Source organism: Engystomops pustulosus, chromosome 11 (assembly GCF_040894005.1).
Source record: "Engystomops pustulosus chromosome 11, aEngPut4.maternal, whole genome shotgun sequence".
In the NCBI taxonomy this organism is placed as follows: domain Eukaryota; kingdom Metazoa; phylum Chordata; class Amphibia; order Anura; family Leptodactylidae; genus Engystomops; species Engystomops pustulosus.
In genome coordinates, this window is record NC_092421.1 from 16,936,309 (window position 1) to 16,951,234 (window position 14,926).

The 14,926-nt window shown below is 41.4% G+C and overlaps 1 protein-coding gene across 1 annotated transcript in view; it reads left to right on the forward strand.

Moving 5' to 3' along the window:
* The window catches only part of PCDH15 (protocadherin related 15), a 934,666-nt gene that overhangs the window by 463,629 nt on the left and 456,111 nt on the right, over window positions 1-14,926 (forward strand). The window contains exons 10-11 of the mRNA XM_072131129.1: window positions 6,916-7,024; window positions 10,724-10,836. Of these exons, the coding sequence (XP_071987230.1) occupies window positions 6,916-7,024; window positions 10,724-10,836 (222 nt within the window). The remainder of the gene's footprint in view (window positions 1-6,915; window positions 7,025-10,723; window positions 10,837-14,926) is intronic.

Here is a 14,926-nt window from a genome sequence, read left to right on the forward strand (position 1 = left end):
TGTCCCAGTTTTTGGTAAATTTTGATGTAGTTGAGAGCTGGTAGGCCAGGATTTTCTCGTATAACCTCATTAATATGTGGGGCTTCTATTGATTTCCAGTGTCTCGTGATCACCAGTTTTGTTGCCATAAAAATGTGTCCTATTATAGTCCTGTGCGCTGGAGCAAAGGAGTTCATGTTGATCATAAGTAGGGCTTGGGCTGGAGATTTAGAGACGTCTTTTTTGGTTAGTCTGCTGATGATGTTGTATGAGGCCGCCCATAGAGGTTGTATCCGGTCACAGCTCCAGAGCGTGTGGAGAAGGTCTCCCTCATTTTTGCAGTTGCGCCAGCATGTGGAAGGGGTGTTGGGATATATTTTGTGTAGTAATGAGGGAGTATAGTACCAGCGTACAGGTGTTTTTAGTATTGCTTCCTGGTGAGAGATGCAGCGGAAGTTTCTTTTGATGAATAGGTAGGCGTCGTTCCATCCTTTTTGGGATATTGTGGTTTCCCATTTTTCCGTTCTGTTTGATGGTGCTGGTGTTGATCTTTGGCCTAATGTGTTGTAAAAGAAGGAAATGCCTTTTTTCTTCTTATCTTTTTTGTTTAAGAATGTGAGGACGTCCTTGTTGATGAATGGTGTCGCATATAGAAGCTTGTTTAGCATTGTTCTGATTTTATTGTGTGTGCTGAGTTCTGAGAGTGGGACACCTCGGTTTCTGTGTAGGTAGACAAAGTCTAGTTCGTTGTTGTTGTTTAATAGTTGTTTGATATTTGTTATGCCTTTCTCTTTCCAAGTCTGTAGATTGAGGGTGATGTCTCGATTTTCTATGAAGGTTAAGGGGATTTTTTCCATAGGTATATCAGGAATTAGAATAGGACCAAAAGAATTTAAAATCGCTCTCTTTGCAGACGATATCATATTAACATTAAGCAATCCTGCTGACTCCCTACCCGCATTATATGAAACAATATCAGAGTACAGCCATATATCCTACTATAAAATGAACACATCCAAATCCCAAATATTACCCATACACATAACCAAACCTGATCTAAACGCACTCAAAAGGAAATTCAAATTAGAATGGCAAAAACAAAAAATAACGTATCTTGGTATAAACCTAACACATCCCATTAGCCAACTATACAAAGCCAACTTCCCGCCACTACTACAGTCTATTAAAAATCAACTAATAGATTATTCCAAACACCAACTTTCGTGGTTTGGCCGAATAGCCACCTTCAAAATGATGATACTGCCAAAATTTCTTTATCTATTTAGAACATTACCCATACAAATTAACAAAACCTTCTTCCATAAAGCCAAGTCCCACCTACAGAGTTTTATCTGGCAAAATAAAAAACCTAGAATTGCCTGCTCCGTAATGACCAAAGGAAGGGTAGCCGGAGGACTAGGCCTCCCAGACCTAAGAGACTATTACATAGCAGCCAACTTAGACCAGCTGAAGCACTGGTGGTCAGATAACAAGGATAAAGTCTGGGTACACATAGAAAAACTTCACAATAATAACACCCCACTACAAAACCACATGCTAGCCACCTGCTGGAGAACAAATCCCCCAAAAACAAACCTTATTTCCATGCGTACAGCAGACTGGACCTGGAAACTCCTCTGGGCTTCCACCCAAAACACTGAGAAAATACCTATGTATAGAGCATTTCTATGACTATCCTTTTTCATTGTATAGCAATAAAATCCCATTATACCACAATATAACCACAGATGAGGTGGCTGAAGTGTTGTTACTATTCAATGCTCTCCCCAACCAAATGCCATATTTTTATTAGAAGTATCTTTCTAATCTCTGCTTCTCTGTCCAGGAGAATAAGATGGAATTGTTTATATAACTGCATTTATTTTACTATCAAAGTTTTTTAGGCAGATTTGCTGATGTTTTGCACAAAAAAAGAATAGCTGCATGTGCTATGTTTGGCACACATGTCATTTTATTAGTGTGAAAGTGGGTGTGGGTGAATGTCTGCCAAATGTATTATCAGCGTGCACCAGAAATTGGAACAAATGAATAGTCTGTAGTGAGACAAGTTGTTAGTAAATGTGGCACATTTTCAAACTTTTTTGTCCGAGTTAAGGCTGTCTGTGTTAGACTGCTTTTGTAAATGTACCCTTGTAAGAGGGGAAGAGAGAGGGCTGTGGAGCGGTGGCAGTGAACTGATACTGTGAGTTTTTGGGGTACCTGGCAGTAGGTCGGTGTCTGGTGTGGTAGGGAACCTCTATGTATAGTTAATGCCGGAGAGACTTAGGCTTTATTTTTGCTGTTAAGTTTATTTTGTTTTTACTGCCGAATAAAACTGGCTGAGGTCAGTTGTACCCAAATCGCTCAGTGTGGACATTGAATTTACTGGTGTGCTGGTGAATTGTGCCCGTCTACCCCAGGAGACGACGATCCTGGACCTAATCCCTAACAGACTATTACATGTTTAAATGGTATGGTCACTAGTGATTGGCGGACCTGCACAAATTCGGGCAGCACAAATCTTGAGTATTAACTGTTTAAACGCCGCTGTCAAAGACACCAGCAGCATTTGAATTTTCTGTGGCTGCCATTTTGGGGAGGTTAGTTGCTCCCAATTACATCACCGATCAACACCTATGCAAGTGTTGGCATGGGTGGTTTAGCCATTTAAATGCATTTGTTGACCGGCATTATTGGTGGGGGAGAAGGTGTTGGGTCCAGTGAGCCAGAATCTGGACCCAAACATCTAAAGACTGTAAACAGCAGTTTATGCAAGATTCAATTCATTTTATTCATGATACAGACCAATAGCAACACATGTTTAATCACCACAATTAAAATCCACCCATAAAACAATCCCTGGTGGACAAAAAAGTGCATAGTCAATCCTGTAAACATAATGGGGCAGATTTACCTACCCGGTCCATTCGCGATCCAGCGGCGCGTTCTCTGCGGTGGATTCGGGTCTTCTGGCGATTCACTAAGGCAGTTCCTCCGATGTCCACCATTTTTTAAATGCGGTGGTTTCTCCGAATCCGTCGGGTTTTTGTTCGGCCACGCCCCCACATTTACGTCGCGTGCATGCCGATCCGCCACAATCCGATCACGTGCGCCAAAAACCCGGGGCAATTTAGGGAAAATCGGCGCATATCGGAAATATTTGGGTAACACGTCGGGAAAACGGGAATCGGGCCCTTAGTAAATGACCCCCATTGTCACAAACATCTAATGAACCAGAACTTTGCGGTTTGGGTCCGCTCATCAGCAGTGGTCACCATTACCAAAAATCATAAAAGATGTTTCTAATTTTATGTATTTATGACTTCTCCGCAAGATATGGTATGAATACATTATAGGTGTGGATCCCACATCGAGGACCCCACCTATTTAAAAAACAGAGTCCTATGAATGGTTGAACTAAGAATAAGTGAGTTAGCCATTCATATAGAGCCACTCTCCAATCCAGGTCTATTGGACCAACTGTGGGAAGGGTAAGTATATTGGAAAATGAAAGACATGTGCAGATAGCACCCTAACAGGTGCGTGTTCAGCTCACCCCACAGTGTGATGGTCCACAGTCCTCTGGTATCCGCCTTGGTGCACGAAAAAGGAAAGACCACCGCCAAGTTCCAAATCAGCAAAAGGTACAAGGAATCTCGGCACTCACATGAAGCCGCCAGGTTTGGTTGAAATAAATTTCTTCCTTTTTATTCACATCTCCGGAACAGCGTTGACGCGTTTCGACGCTTGTGCGTCTTAGTCATGATAAGTTTACTGATCATGACTAAGACGCACAAGCGTTGAAACGCGTCGATCTTTTAAGCTGTAACTGCATGTTGTTCCGGAGATGTGAATAAAGAGGAAGAAATTTATTCAAACCAAACCTGGTGGCTTCATGTGAGTGCCGAGATTCCTTGTACCTTTTCCTATATTTGAAAATGGTATAACTTTTCCTTACACAACCAATATTAAATGTTTACTGTTAAAAATTATTCAAATGAGCCTGAGGGGCTCCAGGCTCAATGGATGTCAAAGGAGTCTGGAGCCCCTCAACCTCATCTGCATATAATTTTTTATTCAAACAGTGGGGTAATGTGCTTGGTTTACAATCCTTCATCCTGGTGATTTAATCTCCATAGATTGGACAGAAAAATAGTCTAGTAATGTATTCAATGAAGTCATTCAGATTGTGATTCATTTTGCTATGAATTATGCTTTTAGGCAAACCATATAAAATAAATGACGAGACATCACCTCAATTATGAATCAGACAAAAAAAAAATGAAAGCTAGTTATTTATAGCATAAGAGAACAGCGCAATCTTAAACCTCTTGATACCAATATACTGCTTTCTCTTAGCTTAGACTACAATTTTGTTTCCCAATGCCACCTTTTCTTTTTGATGTTGTGCCACCTGTCACCAGAGCCAAAATAATAAAATGGCAATTACCTGCCCTCTGTGTCAGGTTGTCTTGATGTATTCACTTTTGGATACAGAAACAAAAAAATGGCCATTGTAGTTTGAACCTACTAATGTCAATAACATAAATATAATACTGTTTCTTCTGCTTTTACAATAGTTGTTTTTTTTTACATAAAATGTACACATTTGTAAATGTGAAGAGCTGCTGTATAAACACTAAAAGTACAGAAAAAAAGTACCTTCAGGCCAATTTCAAATTCTTAACAAAAACTTATAATAAACATCATCTTTATTTATATAGCACCATCAAATTCTGCAGCGCTTTACAAATCATACTTGAAGTAAATTTGTATTAAAGTTATTTATGCTACCATTCTATTCTAATTGTAGTATGGGAGACTAGAATCAATATTTTTAAAATTTTAATCTGCTGTGATGAAACAATCAACAAAAACCTATGTTTCCTCCTCAAAAGGGTTTTCTTATCTGGGCATTAAGATTTCATTTAATTTATCTGCCCTATACAAACATCTCTTCATTTGGATGTTATTCTAAATAAATTATGTTTGTTAGATAATATAAGATAAAAGACAAAATAAAAGATAATTTCTCGTATATGTGGTCATATGATCCCTTAGAAAGGAGATAGCTGCTCTTAGATACGACCACTGATGCTGGAGTGATTGCACGAATAAACATATTTGTATGTTCAGCAGTCGTCCTGCAGTAATGAATGCTGAATACAGGTGGTTGGGCAGACCATCAGGGGCGTAACTTGAGGGGGTGCAGAGGTTTAGGTGACCCTTATGGTGTCAGTTTCCCATTTGAGAAGACTATTACTATAAACCATACATTATAGTCGGGGGCCTGGCACAGACTTTGCACTGGGGCCCATCAGCTTCTAGTTACACCATTGCTGACCATCTCTGCCAGAGTGCGAAGGTGGTCATATCCAAAGACAGTTATCCTTTTTTGAAGGGACAACATGGCTATATGTATGGGAAATTATTTTCACAAGGGTCAATTTTTAAAAAAAAAAACATCCATTTAAAGAAATGTATGTGTATGGTAGATTAAATTAAATGGGAATACCCAGATGGGAATGCCCCTTCAATAATCCTGTAACTAATATTTAATATATTATCAATGTGTAAGAAATGGGTGGCTGCTTTAACTAAATTTCTTGTAATTGGCAAACTATACCTAAATAAAACCACTTAATTCCTGGGAAGACGGTAATTAATGTGCTGACAGACCGCTATTACAAACGCACATTAATTACAAGCTAAATTGTATGGAGTTTTACTCAGTTTTTTTTACTGAAACTGTATAGACACTTGCAAAGGTAGCATTCAATAGAGGGAGTTGTTACAATTTGAAGTCCTTCTACCGAGCCGTAGAAGATAGGTTTTGACTTTGGAAGAGATTTCAAACAAATTGTTTGTTGTGAAGTATTTATACAGACGCTTAACTTCATTTTCGCAGCAGGTTTTGCTTGGAGTGTTTACATACGTTCAGTAAAATGGGCATCGTGATGATTTTTTTTTGGCATCTGTGCTCTGTGGCTTGGATAGGAAAAGTGGATAAAAAGTCTCTTGCTTAAGAAAATTATCTCAAGTGTTTCAATTTGGCAAGTGTATATTGCAATTAAGCTGTCCCAAAGTGAGTAATAAAGGGGTTTCCAACAGACATTTAATACTTCTGCAATCTAAACATGGAAGGAGCAATCAAATAAAACTGGTGTATTATGTTGATTAGCGGGACACCTACCCACACTTGGGACCCAGTCTCGCACCCCTTGTAATGTCATGTCAGAGTTGCATCTGTTTTCTTGGAATGTCCGAGGCTTAAGAAATTGGATTATGGTCTGGAACCAAATCAGAATTGCATAACCCCCATGTTATTTGCTTGCAGGAAACCCGTCGCTGATAGATTTCAGGTGCTCCAAAACCATGGATTCGATGGGCACAACATTTATGCCATAGTTTGTAGTCTAGAGGGGTTTCTTTACAGATTCATAGGTCAGTGCACTGGGACCCAATTGTTAGTCTAGTGGGCCCGAATGGATGCCATGTGTTCTCCCATGCCCATATTAATTTTGTATACAGTATATTGGGTATCTATATCGCTCCCCCAGCTTCCAGGGCAATATTACACACGGCAGCATTTTTTGCAGCCACATGCCACAGTTAATTGCATGGGTGATCTACTTTCTTCTGTGGCAGATTATATGGGGGGAATTCTAACAGGGCAACTGCAATATATATTTGACTGGGTACAGGATTGTCAACTCCCCAACTTGGAGCACCACCTATCTCCTTACTTGCAGCTACAGATGCTGTGGTCCATACTGAAGGGCTCTGCTCACCTTCAATTACCTGGCGCTGGTTCTCCAAATGCAATTATAATTGTGCATTATATGATGTCCGCTTACCTGAATTCTGTGCATTGCTTGACGAGTTGTACTTATGCATATACAATAAAAATATGTATATATTTTTTTTTTTTACTAGGTAAGAGTAAATCCAGTTAATGTCACACCACCTATACAAGCTGAAGATCAGGATACTGATATACAACCCATATCTGACCGGCCTGGAATACTTTTCTCCATACTTGTTGGTAGGTAACATGTATCAAAGTTAATAATAATAGAACTTTTATAATTTCTTATTTTCATTCTTAAAAATACAGCGCTGAAGACATTCCTGACTATCATCGTATTGATCCTGGTAAATGATCACTTAAAAGTGCCAATAGGAGCTGAAGCAAAAGTTAAGACTTCCCTATTGTTACCTCTCTCCTTTGCTTCAATTACTAGAGGTCTTTGATTGCAAATCGATTGTCATATTGTAAGATTTTGGTCAGTGAAAATCATGATTTTGTTCAACTTTGGTCACATTTCAGTCCTAGTACTGTATGACCATCTTTTTTAGTAGTCTTAGTGTCACCCTAGTTGTATCAGATTTTCACAGCTTTCAGCTACTTTCTTGAAAATTGTTTGTTAGAGACTGATGGCACTAGGCGGGTAACATTGTGCCATAGTTTTTGTTTTCATGTACCCTTTGACTTCAATCGGTGAGGTTCACTCAGGACTTGGATAATAGTAGTATATGCTGTGTTTTTCTCTGATAGGATTGGATCAATTGAATGATTGGATCTGAAGTGTGCAATGCTCAATTAATTATCAATGCTCGAGTACTATCAGATGTAGTGTAGAAAACCACACAGATGACATAATTGTTTTTGGGCAATGGACTTCAGGCTGATTTCAGTATAAGGCCACTTGTACATACACTAAGGGGCACATTTACTTACCCGGTCCTGTCACGATCCCTGATCCGGACTGTCCAATGAGGATGAAGTCCGGCGCTGTTCACCGAGATCGTGCGCCCGATATCCTGCATGTGTCGCTTCCCCACGCAGGCCCGCCGGAGATCACCATCTTCTTCCCACTGTATGTGAGCGCATGGCTTGCAAAAACAATTTGAATTTTAAATTCTGCGCTTAGTCCGAATCAGTCGGGTTGTCCGATGGCCATGCCCCTGATTTGTGGTGCATGAAAGTCGGTGCGATTGTGCCAAAATCCGACCGCGTGCGCCAAAAACCCCTGTTAAATGTGGCACAAATCGGGAATAGTCGGCAAACCCAGCGGAAATGTGGTGTGCGGACCCTTAGTAAATGTGCCCCTAAGTGTCAAATTTTAATCCTAGCATCGTCCTACTTGTGGCAGCTACTTCACTGAAATGTGTGAGAATGTGCAACCGCATGCTATTTTGGTCAGATTTCTTTATGCACCCGTTGGGGGTTATTTATCCATCCCCTGGCGCTCATGTGTTGGTGTATGATAGCCCAACCACTGCTCTGGTGCAGCAGGATACATCAAGAGGCTTCGGTTATAGGAGAGGTGGCAATACGACACCATCGTTTTACCACAATCACTATAGGAATATTTCTTTATATTTTTTTGCACTTTAGCTACTTCAAAATGACATTTGACTTATAGGGAGTTAGGGTATCATGGACAGTAAATACCCTTAAAGGTATTTTCATTTAGGATTGCAAAATAAACTTTGGTTTATATGACCTAAATTAAGAAAAGGTCCCTTCATGGAGCTACTGCTTGTTCAGAGAAGTGCTTATATGAGTATTTACAGCACCTTTCATGTACCCTTCCCCCCCCCAACGTAACTATAGTTTTGTTTTCTATCCAACAGAAAATCTTCAAAATTTCAAAACTATAGATAAAAGGTATAGAATATATTGTTAACAATCTGATAAACTGTACGGTTAAAATAATTTTAGAGGGGAACATTTCACAAATGGCTGAAACATTTCACAAATTTTCTGCAACTGAAAAATAGTTCCATTGATGTATTGTTTATCAATTAAATCTACCATTGACAATTTCACCCAGTTGGAGGGTTTGGATTGTGAACCTTATTAGACATGGCTTGATACCATTACATGGGGGCATATGGTTGCATTCTGCATATCACTTTGGTATACAGGTGGTCCCCTACTTAAGAACACCTGACTTACCGATGACCCCTAGTTACAAACGGACCTCTGGATTTTGGTAATTTACTGTATTTAAGCCTTAGGCTACAATAAAAAGCTGTAACAGTTATCACAGGCGTCTGTCATGAAGCTTTAGTGTTAATCCTGGTTCTTATGACAACCCAACATTTTCAAAATCCAATTGTCACAGAGACCAAAAAAAATTTGACTCGGGTTACAATAATAAAGTATACAGTTCCGACTTACATACAAATTCAACTTAAGAACAAACCTGCAGAACCTAACTTGTATGTAACCCCGGGACTGCCTGTATTTAGATACTCTATTGCCTTTTCCATTTCACAGTATGGGATCTATTTTAGTATTCCAACTACTATGTTCACTTCTCACTGCAAAACAGCAGTGTCCTATTTTTAATTCCTACACTTTCCTAGAGATTAAGGTAACAAGTTAAATGAAATGGTATTATGGTGTCACATGTCCAAACTTCTCAAAGCCGGTCAATTCTGGCCCTTTCATCAAAAGCTGTGGAAAACCAACCACATGTTAGTTTATGCAAACCGATTTGACCTCAGCACTACATAGTGAAAATAGGGCTCATGTGAATAAGGGGTCATAAATGTATAATAATGCTGTAGGTTTCAGGGCTCATTGACATGAACATAAAGGGAACCAATATGGTCCCCATTGATGTCTATGGCACCCGGTCACTGTATGGTGAGCACACGTTGTTTCACTGCACTGTGATGAATGTAGGACTTGTCGGACCTGCTGTGCCGCTTACAGGGTGAGCAGCGCTGATGTGCTGCTTACAGGGTGTGCAGCGCTGATGTGCCACTTACGGGGTGTGCAGCGCTGATGTGCCGCTTACGGGGTTTGCAGCGCTGATGTGCCGCTTACAGGGTGAGCAGCGCTGATGTGCCGCTTACAGGGAGAGCAGCGCTGATGTGCCGCTTACAGGGTGAGCAGCGCTGATGTGCCGCTTACGGGGTGTGCAGCGCTGATGTGCCGCTTACAGGGTGAGCAGCGCTGATGTGTGCCCTGCAGCTGGACAGTGAATATACTGATTTTTCACTCTGATTAACATGTGTTTCTTATATAACTGAGAAGACTTGTTAGAAAAATAGCAGGAAATTGGACAACTCTGCTTTTTTTTAGCAATTTTAGCAAACAACTGACTGCTTGCTTTAAAGATAGTGAAAAATTTCTATACTATCAGTACAAAAGGTAACACTTAACACTTTCATTCCTAGCCTAATGTATTTGTTCATTTGTGTTGAGTTTGCAATTTTTGTTGAATGTACAGATCAGTGTATGAGAATGTTATTTTCCACATGCTATGACACAATCCTTAATTTGTAACTATTGGCAAGTAAGGAAACACAATAATAGATGGTATTTTGCTTATCCTTTCAGTCATTCTGTATCTTCTGTGATTCTCCTTTAAATATTTAATGCCTAATCCCAAGGTATCCTCATTGTCATTCACTTTAGCGAGATATAAATTGCATAAAACTCTGTCTATTATAGAATAAATTGTTTGATAGGTTATTAAAAGCTGAGACAGTATTGAACTGTCGGCATCACATAAAATAATGTCAGTCCCTGATCATATTAAGTTCTGCTTCTTTTAAGCCATCTTGCATTTTTTATTACCTGTGTGCTAAAATGAATACATTTATTACCTCTCTGAAATGGAATGAAAGCAGCATAGCCTATACATAGGGTGCGGTGGAAGAAACAATCATTGTCCTTTGTTTTCTGTCAATTAGGTGTTCAAGACATTGTCTTCTTTTGCAGGGACTCCAGAGGATTATGCGCAATATTTCCATATGAATCGAACCACGGCTGTGCTAACACTTCTCAAGCCGGTAAACAGAGATTTGCACCAGAAATTTGATTTGGTGATTAAGGTAATATTCGTAATTTCCACTTGAATAATCATTTCTTATTAATAGCCCTGACAGAAAAATTAAGTTGTGTATTTTTTATTTATTTAAGCAGAGTTATTACTTTACACTTACTTTCATTACCTATGATGTGTGAAGGGCAGCTCTGAGGTTTATAAACGTACCTGAAGGAGACAGTTAATCAACCTTAATTTAGAAAGTGATTGTCTATGCGTTCATTGTTTATTGGGTCTCTAAACGAGAAGCTAAATTATTTTTGTAAAAGACTACACTGATTTTGTTTCTGTCAGACTTGATCCTTTCTTGCACTATTGGCTTTTTTTGATAAAATCCATGTAGATCTTCAGTCGATCATAACAGACCTGGATGAATCCCATTGTCATAGGTGTCACTTAGGACTTATGGGCCCAACAAAGTTTCCTCGTCAATAGCTTGCAGCAGTTTCACTAACAGTCAGGTTCATTGCCAGAGTCTTAAAAAATAGGCTCACATGCCTCCTATTTCTCAACATGAAGAAGTTCAGTTCCATGTAAGGCTGCATCTACATACATGTATGGTCGCCCGGTCGTAGCTGATGAGTCTATGGGAGGCGCGCTCTCCATAGGGATGCACAGCGCACGAGCGTACTAACATGTTCTATCTTTTCACCATGTATGGTGCGGTACCCCTCGAACCACTACCGGGAGCCTATTGCCATCTATGGGGAGATATAAACAGCCCTAAACTTGCAACCATATATATATGTCCCTACAATGTCGGTCTGAATGCCCCTAAGGTCGGTGGCTATACAGTATAATGGCCGCTTAGAAACGGTAGCTCAGCTCAATGTAAATCACATGCCTATACTGCAGCTCAGATTTATCTACTATACTGTTTTTTACATACGTTTTTAATTTCACCTTACTGTAGATACAGCAGCTTAGCTCTATAAATGGTCAATTCCTCAATAATATTTTATATACACCAGTTATATCACAGGAGAAATGATTATACTTCACACTTATATGTTGTAACATCTTCTGTGAATGTAGTGAGAATATAGTACTGTATTTTTCGGACTATAAGGCGCAATAAAAATCCTTTGATTTTCTCAGAAATCAAAGGTGCGCCTTATAGTCCAGTGTGCCTTATATATGAACCGTACTTACAGACAACAGCTGCCTTGAACTGTGCATAGGTCTGCCACCTGCTGGTTATTCACCCTTATAATCAGGTGCGCCTTATACTCTGGTGCGCCTTATATATGAACCTAGATGTTTTAGCAGGCATTTATTGATGGTGCGCCTTATACTCCGGTGCACCTTATACTCCGAAAAATACTGTGAATGGAGTAATATTTCCCCAGCATATTTCCCCATCACCTCAGATCCTTATATTGTTTTCTACATACATCTTTTTAATATTTTCTGGGCTTTGTGATTTATGGTAGTGTAAAATAAATGAGTATTAATAATAATAAACATCTCATCAGCTAAATATTATATTTGGGTACACATTACTAACTGATTTGTTTGAAAGGCTTGTGCTCCAAGCTCAGACATTCATTTCTGCTATTTGAAAGGGGTTATTCGGGAATAGTATATACTGGTCGTAGGTTACTTATTTGATTGGATGTTTGAAGAACAGACAGATGGCACTGTACAATATAGCTTTGACTTTTTCTAATAGATAAAGGTCACTTCAAGGGTGACAGCTAGAGATGAGCGAGTATACTCGTCCGAGCTTGATGCTCGTTCGAGTATTAAGGTACTCGAAACGGCTCGTTGCTCGGACGAGTATTTCCCCTGCTCGAGATCGAGCATTTAATTAAAAAAACACAGTGAAGAACAATGAAGAATAGAATAAAAACAGTGAACACAGTGACCACAGGATCATTTAAGTGAAAAACACAGTGAAAAACACAGTGAAGAATAGATTACAGATGTTCGGCACATCTGCTTACTTGTCGGGAGATACGCGCGGAACGGTGCGAACAAAATACTAAGTGAAGAACAATATATATGTGTGAAGAACACATTGCAGAACACGGTGAGCAGGACAGAGACAACGAGGAGCAGCACAGAGACACCGGGGAGCAGCACAGAGACACCGGGGAGCAGCACGGAGACATGGGGCAGCGGCAGCACGAAGACATGGGGCAGCGGCAGCACGGAGACATCAGGCAGCGGCACGGAGCGGCACGGAGACATCGGGGCACGGAGACATCAGGCAGCGGCACGGAGCGGCACGGAGACATCGGGGCACGGAGACATCGGGGCACGGAGACATCGGGGCACGGAGACATCGGGGCACGGAGACAGCGAGGCACGGAGACAGCGGGGCACGGAGACAGCGGGGCACGGAGAGAGCGGGGCACGGAGACAGCGGGGCACGGAGAGAGCGGGGCACGGAGACAGCGGGGCACGGAGACAGCTGGGCACGGAGACATCGGCGCACGGAGAGAGCGGGGCACAGAGACAGCTGGGCACGGAGACAGCTGGGCACGGAGACAGCTGGGCACGGAGACAGCTGGGCACGGAGACATCGGGGCACGGAGACAGCGGGGCACGGAGAGAGCGGGGCACGGAGACAGCTGGGCACGGAGACAGCTGGGCACGGAGACAGCTGGGCACGGAGACAGCTGGGCACGGAGACATCGGGGCACGGAGAGAGCGGGGCACGGAGACAGCTGGGCACGGAGACAGCGGGGCACGGAGAGAGCAGGGCACGGAGACAGCTGGGCACGGAGACAGCGGGGCACGGAGACAGCTGGGCACGGAGACAGCGGGGCACGGAGACAGCGGGGCACGGAGACATCGGGGCACGGAGACATCGGGGCACGGAGACAGCGGGGCACGGAGACAGCGGGGCACGGAGACAGCGGGGCACGGAGACAGCGGGGCACGGAGACAGCGGGGCACGGAGACAGCGGGGCACGGAGACAGCGGGGCACGGAGACAGCGGGGCACGGAGACAGCGTGGGCTCGTTATTCGAGACGAGCACTCGAGCATCTGGAAAAGTTCGTCTTGAATAACGAGCACTCGAGCATTTTAGTGCTCGCTCATCTCTAGTGACAGCCTTTAGAACCTTTGTGTCTTTTGAGGAGCCTCAGTCCAGAGCTGTGGCTGAGACTTTAAGTTCCTCTTGTACAGAGTTTTCTATACTATTCACAGTAATTTTTTAAACTTGTGTTTAACAGTTAATAGCTTTACTTCTCAGGGTTTTTTTTAATGTAAAGTAAAACTGCAGATTTAAACTTTGTTCGCTCTATTGCGATGTGCACAGGGCATTTTTCATACTTATATATGCATGAACAAGTTATGCACATGGTGTTGGCTTTACTATAAGAGAAGGTGTAATAGTGGGACATTTCATAATAATAATTTTTAATTATAATCTTGATTATCACCATCAAATTCCGTAGCGATTTACAGATTCTGGGGAACATATAGAAATTAAATAAGTAATTTTTATGAAACAATAGGAATGGGGACCCTTCTTGCAAGAGATTACAGCCTATGAGGGGGTGACACAAGAAGTATAAGAGCTTATAAAGGAATAGAATAAAAATAATTTAATAATAATACTGGTGCCTGTACCAGCCATCAGCCGCCATCTTATATACAAAGTCCAAAGTCAATGGGACTGCAGATAAGCCTGTAGCTTGGTACCTGGCGTTTGGGGAGTACTCAGAATAGTTTAGTAAAGAGAGAGCTGAAGTTGCATGCAGTAAGCGAGCGTGATAGGCTTGCATAAATATATGGGTTTTAAGAGCAGGTTTAACGCTTTGGAGGTTGGGTATTAGTCTGATAGACCAAGTAGGGCATTCTATAGAGAATTGGTGCAGCTCGGGAGAAGTCCTGGAAATGTGAGGAAGAGGTTTTAATGGAGGAAGAGAATAATGTAAGATCACTGGTGGATCGAAGAGCATGGATTGGACGATAGACTGAAATAAGAGAGCAGATGTAGTGAGATAATGCTTCTGAAAAACTCCTACCATATGTTTCTTTCATGAGGGTGCTTTGAGGTGCTTGAGATGTAATATGGAGGATTTTTCGATGCAGTAGCTTCTCTGACTATAGCAGAACAAAAAGCAAAGCAGCCTATACCGCC